At 41.4% G+C, this 20126-nt stretch overlaps 1 protein-coding gene across 2 annotated transcripts; it reads right to left on the bottom strand.

Annotated features, from left to right (window-relative positions):
- Positions 1–90: 90 nt before the first annotated feature.
- Positions 91–16601, bottom strand: LOC137139794 (gamma-enolase). 2 transcript variants are annotated; one of them, XM_067527674.1, is made up of 13 exons: positions 16453–16601; positions 10375–10460; positions 9595–9690; positions 9074–9132; positions 7431–7500; positions 6647–6780; positions 5545–5636; positions 5293–5423; positions 4701–4898; positions 4412–4613; positions 3214–3322; positions 3040–3098; positions 91–1009 (listed from the first exon to the last, which is right to left on the bottom strand). In XM_067527674.1, exons 2-13 carry the CDS (start codon positions 10457–10459, stop codon positions 940–942), a joined length of 1305 nt encoding a protein of 434 aa, XP_067383775.1. In that variant the 5' UTR covers position 10460; positions 16453–16601; the 3' UTR covers positions 91–939. The 2 variants fall into 2 exon arrangements, with proteins under 2 accessions (XP_067383775.1, XP_067383687.1); XM_067527586.1 differs by lacking the exon at positions 16453–16601 and adding an exon at positions 16309–16340.
- Between the last annotated feature and the right edge of the window lie 3525 nt (positions 16602–20126).

The following is a 20126-nucleotide window of genomic DNA, read 5'->3' as shown; positions in this document are numbered from 1 at the left end:
ATTTTGCAGAGCTACGAGTGGATGTACATAGTGTAAAGCAGGTTCATGAACAACACAGACAAACAAAAACACAGAAAAAAAACTTTGTGATTGAAATTGTAAATTCCCATCTTTTATTTCACATAATTTCACATTATTTTCATTGACAAGCTTGGTGTTTACTATGTTTTTAAATTCTCTTTCTTCTTTTTCATCACAGCTATTGTGTGGACATTAAGGAGGAACCGAAGGAGCGAAAGGGATTCAGGGATTTAGGTTGTTTTCTTTTTCAGCTTAGGACAAAGATTCATACTTTCGTTATGAAGGACAAATAATAAGAGTCACATCAGGGCAGGGAGAAAAAAAGGGGGATTAAAAGTGAGAAACACACATGGCAAGAAGAAACGTGAGACGAAAAGAGAAAGAGAGAGAAGACAGAAATGGGTGCAGTGCAGTGAGCGTGATCCAGCTGAGTGTGTTAGTGTTCAGGTGTTTGTGTAGTTTTATACGTTTCTTCATCCAGTCCCTGAAACTTCTGGTTCTTCTGCCGTTGAAAGATACTTTTCGGATTTCTTTCGGCCTAGATGTTTATATCTCTCGTCTCTTTTTATTTTATTTTTTTTACAATAAGAATAATAATCTTTCTGCACTTCTGTCCTCTGGCTGTACATGAGCTAATTCTTTAAAACTACAGTAACAGTGCATGTCTGGCTTAGAAATGTTAAACTTTTAGAGTATTGCCCTGCATGTGCATGAGCGAGTGTCTGCATACTCTTGTGTGTGTGCATACAGTATCTGTCAGTGCATATTTTATGTTTTTATTTTTTTGGCTTGGCTTTTTTGTTTTTGATGAATAAGTGTTTTCTTTCTTTGTACATGGCTCAATCCGTGTTTGTCCGTTTGCGTGTGTGTGTCTGTGTGTGTGTGTGTGTGTGTGCGAGTGTGTGAGTCATGTCAGTTTCACAGGGCGCTGGGGTTCCTGAAGTTATGCCCTGCGAAGCGAGCCTGGTCCCCCAGCTCCTCCTCAATCCTGCAAAAAATAAAGGAAGACAGACCAAGTTTGTAAAGAGAAATTGTTATGTGAAGACATTTCTGTCCAAGATCAATGACATCATCTGGAGGAGCAGGTGGATGAACACAACTGGGATGCTGTAGTATGGGCAACAATTTTTACATCCCCTGGATTGAAAATCAGTGATGTGGCACTTTAAAGGCTCAAGAGTGGTGGATATGTTCACACCACAGTCACTGTAGCAGCCTTTCTAAGGTTTCTACCTACAGGGCCCCTGTTTGCATCTTATTTTATCACACTAGCTGCTCCAAACCAAAAAGAAACATAAACGCCGCTTGGAATATTCTCAAACCGCATTGTCAACATTCGTTTTTGCTGAGGTCGCAATGTGCTGGTGTCATGGTGAGGCGTCGCTCGCTGTGATGGTGGCGATGATGCTCCTTTTTCTTTGCTCTAAATGAGATGGAATCCTGCCGTCACTTTTGTTCCACCACTGCTGTTAAACTTGAATTTATCTGCTTTTCTCAAAGGAGCTTCTGACCGTTTAAAGCTGCTATTGAACCACAAAACCAACCTCTAATCTTTCACCACCACCAGCATGGTCCCGAGTTTGTGCCCCTTGTGGTTAAATGTATTTAATTCCACTGCCCCTATTAGGAGGTTTTTAAAGTGCTCACAGAGTTGTCACTGTATGACATCTTGTTTCTTTCTGCTTGCATGTGTGTTGCTGCATGCTTGACTGCACTGATTAGCATTTATCGCTGCTTAATGCCGGTGTAAATCTCTCCACCCTCCACCCCTCCTGCGTCTCCTCAGCAGTCCGATGGGATTACACCGCTGAGCCGATCAAAACTCTTCCCTCCCTCTGCCGCTGACTGGCTCGGACACATGGGGTGACACCAGCACTGCTGATGCCTGTCACGTCAATTAGCCCCGTGATGCTAAGCTAAGTCAGAGGAGGCACCTGAGGGGCACCTGCCCTCAGATCTGAAGCCAGAGGAGGAGACAGATTCAAAGTGGGTGTAGGACAAAGTTTACACTCTAAAGTTTGTATGAAGTCTTGTTATAGCAGAAAAATGTCAAGCTAAAGTAAGAACGGAGATAAAAATGTGATAAAAAAAAAACGTGATCAGAAAAAGAAAATAAAACATCAGTTTAAATCAGTTTTCTTATAAAAGTCCCAAATTAAAGTAGTTAGAAATCAGCACAATTTTTAATGTGGGACCTTTTCCAATATTGTTAGATATTTTAATTGACATGTATTTTTTGGATTCTTTAGTCTTTATGACTTGTCGTCTACATGCGCTTGTCCTCTGTGTGTCGTCAAGTCAACCGCTTGCATCTGAGGAATGGAAGCAACCATTTTCCAAAATTTCTTTTCAAAAGGGGAGCTGTATTTGGTCTTTTCTTTCTTTTTCTCTTATTATTCTAGAGTGTGCTGCGAAACATTTGCAAGTCAAAGTTCAGTCAGAACAAACACAAACTAAAGAGACTGGAAACCACCAAAAGGTGAGACAGAGGTCCACTTTTTTAAAAAGGTTACCCAAAGATGGAAAAGAAAAAAATCTGTCGGGGTCATTTTCTTCTAAATTTACACATCGTGAATTATACAGTAGATCGTTATTATAGAATCGGTATGAAGAAACCTCTGAACCAGTGTGGCGATCACATCCCATTATTAACGATAATAGCATTACTTTTGTAAAATTACCAAACTTGTGCTTTAACCCTTGTGACCTTGTGCCATTACGATTTCCTGATGTGAAGCTATGATTTCTGCAATTCTGACATTAGATGGAAAAGTGCATCACGTACTAATATACTGTATCTTACAACCTTCGATGTTTTTTTAGACTTTAGAGAATAAAAGCGCCTAAAGGAGAAACACTGAGCCGTTGTGTCCATGTGCTCTGCCGTCTTATTTACTCTGTTTTAAACATAATCCCCCCCCCAAAAAAACAGTTGAAGTGAACTGAGGAGCTCTGAGAAGTGTGTGAGGTCTACACACAGAGAGAGAGGAAGATTATATGGGCGGCTCACTGACTGACCTCATGAGCTGGTTGTACTTGGCCAGTCTCTCAGATCTGCAGGGAGCACCGGTCTTAATCTGCAACATAGAGGGAGACGGAGAAGAATCCCAATGCAGAAGGAACTCTTATTCTGCCAAGACGTTATAATGTGTGTGTGTGTGTGTGTGTGTGTGTGTGTGTGTGTGTGTGTACCTGTCCAGTGCAGAGCCCCACCACCAGGTCAGCGATGAAGGTGTCCTCTGTCTCCCCTGAGCGGTGGCTGACCATCACACCCCAACCGTTTGCCTGAGCCAGTTTACATCTGACAATCAGAGACAGTTTCTTTTCAAATCAAATTAGAAATGAAATAAAACCTTATGATGTCAGGAGCTGAAACAATACACAGCTTTTTCCACGGAGGACTATTGCACAAATCTGTGAGGTGTAAGATCTTGATTAGGTGTTGAATGTGAACAGCTACTGCGGGCGTTTCTCCTCGGAGACTCCACTGTGTGCTGTACGCTGGAGGACGAACAGATTTTCTGACATGATTCACCCTTAAGCAAAGCTGGGCATCATGTCCATGGAGCGGGAACAAGGAGCCACTCAAAGAATAACTACGACGTGCAAGTGTCCATTTGTTTCCAGCTGGCTGGACCACGGTTCATTAATCGGATGATGACTTATTAGCAACTGAGGCTCGTCTGACACATGAACCTGCTGCTAACATAGAAATTAAGGCAAGCGTTGATGCCTAGAGTCAAATTTGAGGTTTTAAAAATTCATCAAGCCCAGGGAGCAGTGAAAGGTTTTTCATGTGAACTTTAGTATCATTTAATCTTTCTTACTCGAGTGTGCGATAACCCAGCCACACTGTCACCATTCAAAGCCTCAAAAGAGTAAGAGTACACAGAAACATCCACAAGTAAATTGTACATGTACACAACAACCACACCCAACTGCAAGGAAATCATTTGATTAACAGCTGAACTTCATGTGAAAGACCTTTCATTTCCTGTCCTTTATTTATCTCCTGTAAAGGTCTGTTTTGTTGCTCCTCATGTCTGCAACAAGGTGGACATGGTTGACAGGGAGGTGAGAAGTGATCGCCTGGTGTGTGTATGTGTGGTTATAGGTGTGTGTGTGTGTGTTTGTGAGTGTGTGATTATAAAAGCAGCAGGTCTCTCTGCAAGCGTCTGTGTCACCTCATCTAAGATGGATGACCTTCCTGGGCCAGTCACCAGCTGACCTGCTCGGGCTTCATAACATTTCCCTCATTTCCTCCTCAGATTGGCTGCACAAAAATAATACGTGTCCCACTGTCTCCCAGACACTCGGAGACTAGTTGGATGTTTCCTGATGATAAAGAACTTTTAACTGTTTTTAAAACTGTAAACAAATGTAAACTTACGCCTGAATGGCCTCAGTGACGGTACCAATCTGGTTGACTTTGAGCAGCAGGCAGTTGCAGGCTCGCTCCTCGGCAGCTTTCTCTATCCTCTTAGGGTTGGTCACCGTCAGGTCGTCTCCAACAACCTGGATCCCCACTTGGGCTGTCAGCCGGGACCAGGCCTCCCAGTCGTCCTGATCAAACGGGTCCTCAATGGACACCACTGGGAAGGAGGGATGACTTAAGTTACTAAACAATATTTTGATGAAGGACAGTTTGTCTCTGGCCATAGACCGACAAAAACTACCACCTGGGTAGTTGTTGACGAAGCCCTGGTAGATGTCAGCCAGCTCCTCCGCAGTGATGTGTCTCTCAGGATCAGGTGGCGATTTGAAGTCCAGGTCGTACTTCCCCTCGCGGTAAAACTCTGAGGCGGCCACATCCATCCCAACCACCACTTTGTCCGTGAAGCCGGCTTTTTCTATGGCCGTCTGCAGCAGATCCAGAGCTAAGGAGTCAGAGAATAGAGAGCAGAGATAAGGATTTTAGGTGTAATGTAGTAGCTGCTTTCCCTGGACTTTTCAGACGTCCCTAACCCTCCCAATTTGTGGAGCTGGTTGGTGCTGTACAGCCTGAAAACCAACTACCATCATTCAAAGACAATGAGGTATAATTTTATTATTGCTTCAACAAGATCCAGCCCCTGAACATCAGTCAAAGATAATGCAGTAAAGATGCAAACATTTCATTTCACATTAGTGAAATCTCATGTCAGATTTTATTGCTAATCAATCCAAACCCAAAGCTTCTTCTCTGGACACATCTGTCTACTACAACATAAATTTCAGTTTCTCTGTGTGAATGCAGACGAAGAAGAAGATGTGCAGATAGTGTTTCCTCACCCTCGCTGTTTTCCAGGATGTTGGGAGCGAATCCTCCCTCGTCCCCCACATTGGTGGCATCCTGGCCATACTTCTCTTGAATCACCCCCTTCAGTGTGTGGTACAGCTCTGATCCTATCCTTAGTGCCTCCCTGAAAGACAGAGGGAAGGCATACTGAGCCATACAAAGAAACTGAACAAGTTTCCTGTAATTTAAATATTAATTGAAGAAAAAATTTAAACATTTCACATCCTTAGGAGACGAATTCTTACTTGAAAGACTCGGCTCCGACAGGAAGAACCATGAACTCCTGCATGGCCAGTTTGTTTCCAGCATGAGATCCTCCATTTATCACATTAAAGGCCTGACAGGCAGAGAGGGCATTTGTTTTGTGAATCATCACCAAAAATGTTAAGTTAATCCCAAAATGCACCTTTCATTCTTCTAGATTACGTTGCAGCACAAGTTAAGGGTCATGAAAACTTCAGAAAAGTATCAAAGATGCATTCATTTATATTTTACTTTGTTCTTTTGGTTCCAGTTTGGGTAGAACATGTAAATAAATATCATTAAACGTCCCTCTGACTTCCCTATATTAAAATATTTCTCTACTTTCAACTGAAAAGTAGCCTCCAGATGACATCACTTGGAGCAACCTTCTGTTACGATTATGTTGAAGCAGAGAAATGTTTTGATATAGCGAAATCAGAGGAAAGTTTAAAACCATTAATATACATTTACATAGGAAGCAAGTTGAAAATTGTTGAAGTTGCTGTTTAACTGTATGTGCATTTGAAATCTTTTTAAAAACGTGTCTTTTTAATATTTTCCTTGATGTTTGGTGAAACAAATATTCAAGACAATGAAAACATTGTGTTTTTATTTTAAAAAAGAGCACTGCAGTCAGTGTGTTCCTTATTTGATCCTGATGCAACACATGTTATAAAAAATATATTATTTATGTTGTGATGCAAGCTACTGTATTAACTACAGTACAAATAGGTCGTGATTAAAACAAACCCAACTACGTGCATGTAACACGCCACAGTCAGGTTTGATTGTCGGGAAAAAAACTTTGGTTAAGGTTAGAGAAAGTTCGGGGGTTTTGTTTAAAAGTTAATAAACTCACAGTTGATTGCTCTTCTGCAAGATCAAACATTTTGGTGGAAAAGAAAAAAAAAATTTTATGTTCAGCATCAACATATTTGCAACATGCAACCATTTCTGATCATTACATTAGTTGCTGTTTAGTTGTACAGAAATGCAAATTTGAGGAAACTGGTGAGGGTTTATCATCATAAAGATAAAATGGCAGATTTGGAACAAAAACGCAGATCTTCCCATCACTGTGTGTGTGGTGACTTTGGGACTTACAGGAACCGGCAGCACCAGCTCTGTGTTGCCCGCCAGGTCGGCTATGTGGCGGTACAAGGGGACGTCTTTCTCTGCTGCACCCGCTTTGCAGATGGCTAGAGACACTCCCAGGAGGGCGTTGGCCCCGAACTGAGCTGTTTGACAGAACACGGGAAGCGCGAAACAAATCATTTTAATCACGTTAACTCAGGTCTAGTTTGTGAACTTCTGTAGCAGCACGACTTCATACAAGAGTCGTAGGTAACAAGGTCAAAGTAGATTTTTGTCTTTGCCTCAGTTACGCAGACATGTAAATGTCTGATGATTTACAATAAATGTTTTAATTGACAAGTGTTCACTATGAACTGTACTCAGCTAAATTAAAACAAAAGCTGCATATCTCCATATCTACATATATCTAGGCCTTTCTCCCTGGACTATGCAGTGATTGCACACATTTTTATGTGGACAGAAAGTGGATCAAATCTTTTCACAACACATGTAGCTGCAGTTTAGTCTGACAGGTTTCCTGTACTGCTTGAAATGAATTTCCCCCCGGCACCATTACCTCCACAGCTGCTGCTGGGAAAGATTAATTGGCATGGTTGTAGATTTAAATAAATGACCAGTGCATTTATTTATTCAGCTTTGGAACAGCCATATATTAGCTTTGTATTTATGCTATTCGAACATGTTGTTGGAATAAGGATTTGTTTTTTGTTTTTTTTTTAGCCTGAGCTGATGAAATGCAGACGCGTGGACCCGATGATGTAGTGTTAGTCATCACATCTTTGTTGTGACTCACATTTGTTTTCTGTGCCGTCCATCTCAATCATCATGTTGTCCAACTGCTCCTGCTCCACCACGCTGATGCCCTACAGACACACAAATAGAGTAACACACTGTAACGATATGTGCACACGGACGTGGAGAAATATACTGCATCAGTATTAAGTCAGTTCTCCTTTTAGTAGCACATGCTACAGTAAAAATGAGTTCTTCATTCTTGATAACTATTTGCCAGACGTCTAATTTGTTAAATGTAGCTAAATCCCATCATTTGTATGCTTCTGCCACGGTGGACTCATGGATGAACTGATTAGATTTTGGATGTCAAAGATCAAGGTCACTTGACCGTCTGTCCTAACTTCTCATTAACACAATTCCTGGAGAGAATTTCCCTTCATGTGACGCAAACTTCTAATTCGATTCCTAGATTAACTGATTAGACTGTGGGTCTGAACACGTGTGGATGTAAACTGTAGCATCCCTACAGTCACAAGGCCGCAATTCATGTTGTGTTTTCTCCAAATTTACAAGTTTTTTGAAAATTGCAAACTAACCAAACATATATCACGTTCAATCCACAGGAATGACATATTTTAAACGTGCATTTTATTACAGGCGGCTGTAGAAACCAAACTCAAACTTTGTTTAGGTAGAAAATATAAAATAAAATGTTTCTGAGTACAGTGTGACAGGAGGAGTGATACATAAGCCCATTTTAAACAAACTGTGTTGCTGATGATGGTGGTGGTTTGGATTTTCCATATGATTCCTGTTTTTCTTTGAATCTTTATAAAGTCCAGACACTTCAAGCCAGTTCTGAGAGTCATTCAGATACAACAAACACTGTAATTTTTTAATTTTAAAAATATTCAAAGTTTACTTATACATTCCAATATCACAATCACTAATAACATGTAACAATTTCTGTCCTCAGTCCTTTTTTTTTTTTTCATCAGATACTATCGTCACTCCATTCTCTCTCCGGTGCAGATCTGCCTTGCTGACGTGCTCTGATGCGATGTCCAGGAGCGTGGATCTGATTTCTCCTGCTGGAGTGATCAACAAGATTCATTTCCCAGCTAAGCATCTGTTGCTACTGAAGGAAATTACCCATGCTGAACTGCTCCGGATATCTGAATCATTACTATTGTACTCACACACACACACACACACACACACACACACTTGCAAAATGTCTTACAAACACCCAGGAACACAGGCGCTAACACACACTTCATTCACTTTTCACTTGCTCACACTTTTTTCTCGTACAGACACATTATCATCTTTCCTTCACAGCCTCTTAACACACCCGCACACACACGCACAGCTTTCTACAGCGATAGCTGCGTGGATTTTATCATATTCTCACAGCTTCTTGCCTGCGCATCCAGATGTGATAGTCATCTGCAGATCGATCAACTGAATCTGCACAAAGTCATGTTGTTCACATTCCAGTACAAACTCGACTTTTTCAGCTCGACTAAATGCTACAATGGGGGAAAAAACATTTCCCCTCCTAAAATCAAAACCCACTATCTACAGTTTCAAGGCACCTGACTCCCCAAATCCATAGCTTCATGGTTTATGTCTTGGCTCCAGACGCTGTAACTTTAAACACAGCCACTGAATAATTGCAGTGATGTTTGTGTGACTTACAGAAGCGATGAGAGCAGGACTCAGAGTGTCATTGATGTGCCCGACTGCCTTCAAAACACCTGAAGCAGAGCAAAAAGAAAAAGGAATCAGGGAAATTATGAGTAAACTCTCAGCAAGAAGAAGCAAAGTCAAAGCTGGTGACTTGAAGTAAAAAGAAATATTTCTGTTGTCCTAAACCTGCGTTATAAAGTATTTCTGAGATTACTACTTACTATGTACCAAGTATGTGAGAACAAACACAATGTGTAGATCTTTGTGATTTATGTAGGTGGGTCTGGCACATTTTCATTGTGTCATTTTAATGTTTAATTTAATTTTGCCACTTTATGTTTTTAATATGTTTTTTGTGTGTTTTGGAAACTTAGCATTAATATTATTAGATATCATTATTAGAGCTTTTTACAGCTCTGTTTCCATCTGTGCATTTTTGAATCATTCTGTCTTGTTGTCGTCACTGAGTTGCGTTTTGTGAAGAACTATTCAACGCATATTAACATACAGTACATGCACGCTGAACGCACCTTTGCCCTTGTAGCGACTCTTGTCTCCATCTCGGAGCTCCAGAGCTTCATAGATCCCTGTGGACGCCCCGCTGGGAACTGCAGCCCTGAACAGACCTAAGAGATTACAAAAAAAACCAGACAAAGAGGACGTCACCCAGTGGGGTTTAGATACACTGGTAGAAGTGAAGTCATTCCCACTGTTTCCAATCTTTGTGCTAAGATGAGTTAAACTAGCTTTAATCAGACAGACGAGACGCAATTTCCCTTTGGGATCAATACACTTGTTTGGATCTAGAATAATACTAAATACCTCGTTTGTCTTTCCACCAGAAAGAGAAATGTTGAGCTATTAGTTTGACGACAAGGCAAAGTTTCACACATTTCTAACACTGATAGTTCTGATATTTACACCTATTAATCAATGCTTATGTACATATTTTTTTTAAATGTTTGTAATTCTGTTTATTACTTATCAGACTCATAAAAACAAAGTTGTTTTTAGTGCTTAAAAGGTATTTTTCTCCACCTTAAAACTCACTAAGATGATTAATGATTAATTTTTATTTGTATGACAAAATTTTTATTTTCACACTCAACTGTAACTAAGACGTGACTGATTCAAACAGAGGTCAAATGAATGTTGTTAGGTGTCACAGCATGTTTAAATTTGAACCAGAGATGCCGATGCACTGCCAAGATTTCTGATTAGATTAAACTGAGCTGATGTCCTACCGGTTCACACAGTTTTGCTTTTGTTTTTGGACTCGGAAATTTGCAGACAGGCCTGTCAGCACTCACCTTTATCTGTGCGAAGGTCCACTTCCACAGTGGGGTTTCCCCGAGAGTCCAAGATCTCTCTGGCAACAATGCTGACGATCGACATCCTGAGAGACGCAAAGAGGAAAGGAGACTGTGAAAAAAAGTGATGTATCTTTTAATACGTTCATCGTGAACTCCGTTGGAAACGTGGTTGACATTTATGCTGTTTATGTCAGCTTCACTTTGAACAGAAACAGGTGCAGAGACAATAACTGCGACCTCATGGGTGAAAAGACCTATTTTTACATTAAACACACACGCATACGCGATGAGGTTGCAGTTTCTGGAGGCACACTGCAGTAGAAATCTTCCGCCACAGGGTTTTGTAAATTATAGATCCCCGTGCCACTGCTTTCAAGCTGACTGGGAGCTGCCACTGGCAAATATTTGGTAAAACTGCCCGGACCATTTGCAAACAAAATGCCAGGGACAGTAAATCCTGGAAGATCTCAGTCAAAGAGGCTTCACAGCGACATTTACCATGGCTGCAAAATCTAAAAAGTGCATTCAAAAGAGCAGTGTGGCAAAGAGGAGCTAAATTAAACGAATGAAAAACTGAACACTAATGAGAAAGACCGGCTGCAGCCCAAAGAGACAACGGGGCTACTATTAAAAAAAAATATTAAAATAATTAGTCAAGTACATTTAATATGACTCGTTCAGGACACTCTGCCATATTGTGGAGGATCCATGCTGCTGCTTTTCACTGAAATGCTTCAAAGTGACACGTCATCCTCTTTGGCCTCCTTCCAGCCTAATACATTAGCGATTTTGAATAAGCAAAACACAGCCAAATAAAAGTGATTCATAAAATGAATGTAAGGGTGATGGGAGTCCTTGATTGGCTCAGTTGGGTTGTCACGACCCCGCAGTAAAAGTGCTTCACAGTTAAAGTACAGTGGGGTCTTCGCTCTACTTCTTGCTGTTTGCTGCTGCTCCTCCTCCCCCGCATCTCTCAGGAAACACAGATTGATCCCGCAGAACTAATGGAGGAAAGATGCATCTCTGGGTGCAATTCAAACAGCTCAATCACACGAGCGTTTGCCTAAATAGGCCAGTGGACAGCAACAGAATTTATCACAAGAGCTCTGTTGTTTGAAATGAAAACCTTTAGAGGCTTTAGTGTCAGCTTTGCAGTACTGACGTGGTTTTATCTGACTTTTTGTCACGAAAGACAAAAGGGCAAAATGACGCCACCTCTGTAAAAATATGATGTATTGGATTGATTTCCCCTGATCTCGAGGCTGCTTTGGACATAAGACTGTCACACAGACGTTTGTAAGGAGGAGGGATGGGTCAAGGAAACACAGGACTGTCCTACAGCAGACCGCAGTTCGTTTGGTCTCCAGTTACATTCGTACAGGAGTAATTCAGTGTTTTAGGCTGTTTAGAGCAAACCATAGTGTTACACCATCTGCACATTTGTGGCGCCAACGTAAGAGAAGGCATCTGCCCATTTGGTGCAGATTGAACAACAAATGCTCTTTTAACAAATGACAGAGCTACTTCTGCCCCCTTCACTTTGAAACGCCGGAAACATCGTATTTCCAGTAGCTGATACAAATGTTCCTTCATCAGAAATGAAGTTGTTTTAATTTTATTTCTCTAGGCAGATACAAACCTTTGCACTGATATAATTTTCATTATTCTGCCACGACTTTGTTAACACACTCTTCTGATGATGACCATCCCCATTATTTGCCATTTTAATGTTCTCCATCCTCACTGTTACCACACCGATACTAATCTACTCTGTGGGTGTTTTCCCTCCTTGTCACTGATCCCGACATGCAGCACTGCAACAAATGGGCCTTTTATGTCGACCTCTTCTCTGTACTGTAGGATACTATTGATCTCCGAGGAGCCAAATTTAGCGTCGATGTCTTAGATGTTTTCGGTCAGTGTAACATTAACAACACAGACATATACATATGTTGCTGTTTGTCCTTTCTTAGCTCGTGTTTCTCTGATTCAAAAACTCCAGAAGACATAAAATGCTACCTGATCTTTCTTTTATAGCCGCCCAGTCATCACTCTTCTCTTCCACCGGGACATAAATTTCCCCTTGTGTAGCACTGAACCTGCTTCATAGCGTTGCTCTACATCAGCTACCTACCAGTTTGTGCTTAGTCAGCTCTGACATTCATAATAAGTGCCAGCAAATTGTGTAGGTTGAGAAAAAGCAGATAAGGTGACTGACTCAAACAGAGAAACGTCCTCCCACTCAAAATCAGGGGATTGCTGTTTGACTGACATTCTCTCTCTGTGTCTCTCTCTCTCAGTCTCTCTCTCTTTGATGCTGTTTTGAAGCCCCACCCTGCAGTACTGCACTTTTCCAAACAGTCCCCCCTGAGTCCAGCAGCACACATGCCAACAGTGTTACATCAGAAACTGGGCTATTTCTGCTCTTTTGCTTCTGCTCTTGGCTTGCGTCTTGTGTCAGAGCAAGCAGTTTAAACACATACATTTATATGCTCACTAGTTAAGAAAGGATGCAAGACTCTCAACTAATTTCTACATTATATTCTGCTCCAAATACCTCTGTGGAGCTTCACACACAGTCAACGTCCACATTTTTATGCTTTACAACACGGCCACTATAAAGAGTTTCTGTCGAGATGCATTCAAGCTACTCGTTTACCAGATTACCTCAAACTTTTCTAACAGAATTGCGTGTTTCATACAGTTTCCTATAAGAGCTTCCTGTGGTTCTAGTTTGAGGAGTACTTGTATTTAAGTGGTGGTAAACCTCTGACACCAACCAGATGACGTCCAAAATCACATCATCGGGACTAAAGGTCCTTCAGTTGACATTGTCTGTAGTGAAGAAGCCCTCTATACGTATCATGTGAAGAGAAAAACTATGGAAAAAAAGTCACCCAGATGACATCATCAGTAGTGCAACTACAACTACTTCAGGTGATGTCATCTAATGAAAACCGCATTATTGTATCACAGGCAAGCTGAAGCGAAATATAAAGGAAGGGATATACATGAAGTCTCCAAGCTAGATGCATGTTGGAAATCAGTAAACGCACCTCTTAAGGTCAGAGATTTCAACTCAACACACAATCAGGTCAAGCTCCAAATGATTCAAGTGATGTTATTGTAATAAATATTGTAATCAAACTAATGTCACTGAAAACTAATTCGCTCCATTTACCAAAAGATTTCTCCAGAATTTACATGAACTCTCCGGAAATCTGACTGCAGGTTGACGAATTTCATTTCAATATAATTTCATGTTACTTTGTACATGTAATTTATTATAGTAAATTAATTTCTCCTGAAAAAGAAAAGGCTTTTCCAATCGGCCACCATCTCTGTTTCTCTCTCATCTTGCTTCTCCGTCTCTGTCTGTGTCTTTGGCCCGGTGCTGTTTGTGCACGTTGCTGCGTGTTACGTAAGCTCTACAGCAGCGGCGGCGGCAGCAGCAGCGGCAGCAGCAGAGAGAGGTAGGACACCCATGAACGCACCACACCACACCTATCAGAGACTGCAGTGCTAAGCAGAAAATACACCAGCAGTGAAGAACTGAAGCGTGTGAGTGGGCGAGCCGTGCAGAAAGTGAATAAGGAAGAGAGAGAGAGAGAGAGAGGGGGGAACACCAGGAGAGAGAGCAGGGAGAACAACATGTATGATTGGATCTATCTGTGTATGGGGAAATAAGGTCAAGAGGATGGAGGGGTGAGGGGGAAAGAAGACGAAGCGGGAAGGACATAAAAATACAGTACATGTAAAGAGAGAGAAGTGGGAAATGCTGAAACTTGGTTTGACTCAATTATTGAAGACCCATTTTACTGCATACATACAAATGGGGCTTCTCCAAAATGATAACAATAAATCTTTCCTCCCAACTCCACTCAATATAATCTTCATTATCCATCATCACAGAAATCCAAACCAAAAAAAAACATGGTTTATTCACTTCTTCTTTCTTTATCTTTTGTGATGATGATTCAGCTTTAACAGTTTCGTGTCCTGCTGAGGTTTCAAGCGCGGAAACTGTCAGTCAACAACTAGAAAATTCCACTAGGTCGAACAAGCCTGAAATAACCATCTCAATATCCACCTCACAAACTCAAAAGCAACTCAAAAAACAAACAAACCCAATCATCTTTTTTTTTTTACAGTAAATTACAATTGTCCATGCTGATAAAAAGACTAACAGAAAGATGAAAAATAAAATCAGCTTTTGTTTTAGCCCATGTCCTAGTGAACGTATGTAGACACAAGGAAAAGAGAGAATTGGAAATAAATAAGTATTGTATGTAAAACATAAGGGGAAAGAGAGGGAGTGATGGAAGACAAAATGAACAGGGAGGGGAGGAGAGAGAGAGATAAATAATTAAATTACCCTTTTGGGTGGAGAGGAGAGGAGAAATGGGGGGATGACGTGAGGGAAGAGGAGGAGAGGAAACAGAAGGCTGATGGTTGCATGTAGTGTATGGGAGACACACACACACACACACACACACATACGGGAAGTGGAGCAGTCTCACACATATAACGTGTCCACATTTCCACACACATTAAACACAGCATCGTCTCATGATTATCACACGTACTCTCACACAAACATACACACAAGACACATTCGCCCACTCATCACACAGCGTTGCCAAAGATTCCGATATCAAATCTGCCATTTAACACACTCGCACATGTGACACACACACATACACACATACACCAAGAACCTCAGCGTTATATCCTCGCTGCCAAAACACATGCAGTGTGTACAGAATGCTTTGCCTTTAAAATATTAAAGTTGAAAGATCCCACATAGTGTCCCTGCTGCTGAAACACGGGTGTGTGTGCTCACACACATACACACATTTAACAACTGTTTTCCAAGAAGTATGAGAAATGCATGAACCAAAACAACACACACGTACACTCAAATGACCTTAATCGTCTCACAAATCCACAAACTAAAATAGTTAGGATATAAGGAGAAACTGCACGTAGCAATATCACACACACACACACACACACACACACACACACACACACACACACACACACACAGTTACTCTCATACAAAACTCTCTCTCCCTTCCTCACACGCACGCTCAACACTTCGCTGTGCTCGCTGTATCATCAAGCATCGCGTCCACACACACTGGACATACCAAGGATGCAACCATATTTGTCATATTCCCAAAAGGAATTACATAAACACACACACTGTAAAAATACTACAACTGAGCCACCCTCTCACACACACACACACACATTCCTACGGCTGCCATATTAATAGTCACCTAACAGCTAACACATACACACATTCGATATAACAAGGACTCATCCTTAATTGACTGCAGCATCCCATCACATACACCCACAGACACACTACGTGTTCCTGCAGCCAAGCAACACAAAAATACACACATTGGCAAGAAATCAAACACGCAAACACACACACATGCACACATATTATGTTGGCTGCCATATTAAAACACATCAGCCACCTACAGCTGTAATAAATGCACTGACACGTGATATATCAGGGACTCAAATGTGGACCCCTCACACACACGTCATATCTCAACAGCTAAAAAACCCACAAACTAACCCACAACTGGTTCTTCCACAGCTAAAGCTTATTCTAATCAGTCATCAGTGTTCTCCATAATCTTAATGTATAAACTTCATAGTTTCAAGCCCCAATATGTCCACACACAAAAACACACATACACACATTTTACAGGCATAGATACATCATCACATTCATACACACACAGAACCACCTGGACCTGACACATGGTACTGTATATGCACACACACAAGCTTTCTCTATTTCTTGACACATACATTTTCAAAGACACCACAAAATCTGCATGAAGCATAATTGCACACACACACACACACACACACAAGCACCCTAACTTATACATTTCTATCACCCACGAACACACAAGCTGCATCCTCCTGCATTCGTTCTGCACTGAGCAGCAACGTGGCATCAAAGAATACGAAGACAACAAAAGGAAACGCAAAAACCACTTGAGCGGATGAAGTGAGGAAAAGAGAGAGAGGATTTCCTGCCTTTACCTGCTGCCTGTCTGTGTGTATGCTCTGCCCTTCACGGCAACTGCAAGAAAATACCGGAGAGGCAGCGGGAGAGAGAGCGAGAGAGGCAAGAGAGAGGGAGAGGAAAACAGGAGGCGAGGAGGAGGGGGTGCGATGTGTAGTGGTGGGGGGGGAGGGGAGATGACTCAGAGGGAGATGAAGAGAGCAAGAGGAGAAGAAGAGGAGGGTTAATTAACAAGGAGGAGATGGATGTAGGGGTGGGATGAAGGGATAAGGACAGGGTGCAGAGGCTTGTTGCTGACAGAGGAGGTAAAAATAGATGAAGAGAGGACTGCTTCACTATGTGTGTGTGTGTGTCCCTGTCTTGCTGTGGTGCTGCAGTGGGGTTCAGTCGACATATATACAGTTACATAATCCATCCTACTCCACCACACTCCGACATGATGATGCTCTGTGTGTGTCCGAGCATTTAGCCACACATGCACCGAAAGCAGTGCAGCAGCAGCAGCAATGTCTTTGAAAGCAGACAAGATAATGAGCCATAACAAATCAATCGGATTTTGACTTGTCAGCTGGGAGATCAAGCGGTCGAGGAAGAACGACAAGCCGTAACAATGTTTCTTCAAATTTACACAGAAACGTGTTACTTGGGCTTTTATGCACATGAACAGTGGCTTTCATACCAGGGTCGAGGCCAGTTCACGCTCTTCGTGTCCTTGTGTCCACAAATATATGCGTGACATACATTTTATTACCTGCCCGAGTCCACAGGGGTCACAGCAGACTCTGTGCACATGCACTGACGTAAGGAGTCAATGTGCTGTCGCCGTTTCCTCTCTGTATATTTATTCCAGGTTTATTTAGTTCTGCTATTTATGACTTTTGCTGTCATTTTTTTATTATTTTTTTTTTTTGGGCCTTACGCTGTGGCACCTGAATTTCTGCAGTGTTATCAAATCCAATCAACAGAAATTCGGTGTAATTGGCCCAGTGTTCAAAATGTTACCCAAAGCCACAATATGTAACTTCTGGGAATCAAGCTCATTGTAGCATAAGAGCCACGTTCTAACTGTGAGTCGCTTCTGTCTCTGCTGCTCAGTGTCTCATCAGTGTCTCTCTCTAACTAAAATAACCTTTGTTAGCTAATGCATAAGTAATCAGCAAAGCCAAGTTACATCATGTTTTACCACAATATTTACGTGACTATTTTTAGAAGGTGTCCATGTCTTAAAATTGCTCCCTATAGTAATAACTGTGTCGCCATAATGTAACTACTATCATTTATTTACATCGATATGCTTCTAAATGTAGTTGTAATTTTATAACTCTAAAATGATTAAATCTCAGTATTCAAGATGAACTTAAGTTGAATAAAAATAGAGACGTAGTCTACTGGGAGAAACAATGGGGATCAGTGTAAGCAAGTGCAGGTCACACTTGCTGGTTTGCAGAGAGATAAATATTCACAGAGACTGCGAATCGGGATTGACAGAAGACTGTCCTCCCAGGAACAGCGACAGCATCAAGTGCCAAAAAAACACACTGAGTATCACGACAGAAACCGGCAGTAAATCGGCCGCAGGAAACAATAAGCCAATAAATAAACAATGATTCTTGTTTATGAGGAGAAAAGGCGGAGAAAGTGCAGTTAGATTTTGCAGCGACAGATTCTGCAGAGAGAGGACGTTGGGGTGGATGGCAGGTTTAACAAAACGTCACACTTTTACACCAGAGACTGCTGCTTGTTTCCCATTTCCAACAGCTTACACTGGTTTCTTGTAACCAGCACTGCGATCTGTTTCTAACCTTTGGGGATAAGTAATTATCACTGTAACCATGTAACCACCAGTCATCAGGCCTCAGTGAAGTAGGTATTTTAACCCAAAGCACAAGCGGTTGTTTTTGTGTCTTAGCCGACCAAACCACAGAACTGTCACATCCAGAAACATGTTTTTTTTTTTTTTTCCCGCTGTGACTTGTAAAGATGCTGTTCTGCCCATAGTGGATCCGGTTCAAATGACATTTTCTGCAGCAGTCATTTTCACAAAACTGCACAAGTGTCAACATAACAGGTTGCACACACCTAAAGCGGCTGTGTGTTTACAAATGGTGACGATCAGAAATTGGTAGCTTATAGAATAGTATAGTTGATTTAGTTAGCTAAGCATTGTGTGAATGCAACAGATGAAAATGCAATACAATGGATAAAAATGCCAGAAAGTTTAAATTAGAATTTGTTATTTTTTGTATGATCAGTATGTTTCAAGGTTTCACCTGATCTGGAAGGTATTCAGTCCTCATCAACCCATGATTAGAGTTAAGTAGGAAACCTTCCACCTTCTAGTAGGTTCAGTAGGTTCTTATCATGAATTAAAAAAAAACACAGACCCAGATCTTGGTAGGATTAGGTCCAAAATTGACTAGATAACGTAGGTTCAAGCACAAAAACATGAGAAGAAAATAAACGTTCAAATAAATCTACTTTCAAAGTGGGAAGCCGATGTCTGACCTGTGCTTTCACATTGTTGCTATGGTTACCCAACGTTATCATATCTTATGTACTGACTTGAAATAGGTCAACCTTCATAGAAAGGGTGTCAGAAACCTGCATGTTCTGTGGCCATGGTAAACTTCTATTTTACTGGGTGGCAGTGCAAACGCAGTAATTTGTTGTCAACATTAACTTATATTATGTAAGGTCATTACAACAATGGGTGTTCAGGCGATTTAAGCCATTTAAGCCAAGTAACTAAAACAGTCAGTGTGACTGAAAATTCCTGCACAAGGATCCTGTTGTAGTTACAGCAAATCATGTTGTGCTGCTTGCCTGCTGCTCGAAAACCAGACTGGTGAAGCTGTTAATGCCGACTGGAGGGTGACACTGATGCACAGTGACAGAGTGGAGCCAGTGTGTGTGTTGGTGTGTGAGGCTGCATGTCTTTGTGCTGTGCAGTCCAAATGTCCCCGCATCAGTGAGTATTATCTTGGTGTATACCAATTACTATATTTTGGGGGGTATGTTTTGTGCACAGGGAGGAGCAGAAGTTCACCTGTGTGCATGTTTGTGTGTGTGTGTGTTTGTGTGTGTGAATGTGAGATAATCTATAATTAAATTCTTGAGTTCAATGGGATTATCTTTGGGAGACAAGCAGCACAACGTCCTTGACATCCATCTTCCCACTTATCCACGGTTGAGCGACTGATGGAGACACAAATACAGGGAGAGAGGGAGAGAACGGGAGGTGAAGATGGAGTGAGATGAGAGACAAAGCAGGAGGTGGAAACAAAGACAAGAGGGAAAAAGAACAATGAGGAGTTCAAAGTTTGATAAAATGCTTATGAAGCCAATCAGGGGTCAAGGGGGATGGAGAATTACCTTGCATTATAATTATCTCATTATCTGCTGCATTACCAGTGAAGGTCGCCTGCCCTGTCCCTCCCTCTCTTACTGTGCTTAAATGTGATGCTGCTTTTTACTGCTACAATTTACAGCAAAATTATATACTTTTTAGTCCCGACATTGATTTGACAGCTTTAGTGACTTTGCAGATTTAGATTCTTGAGAAAATGCTAAATAGTATAAAAATGATGGTTAAGTTACTATCACAGATGAAGCAGTTGACAGTGCACTTATATTTTTACAAGTGAGGGACAACACACAAACAGAGGAGCAACTTGGGGGTCAGTGTTTTCCT

Source organism: Channa argus, chromosome 1 (assembly GCF_033026475.1).
Source record: "Channa argus isolate prfri chromosome 1, Channa argus male v1.0, whole genome shotgun sequence".
Taxonomy (NCBI): Eukaryota; Metazoa; Chordata; class Actinopteri; order Anabantiformes; family Channidae; genus Channa; species Channa argus.
This window is presented reverse-complemented; position numbering and strand designations above follow the sequence as displayed.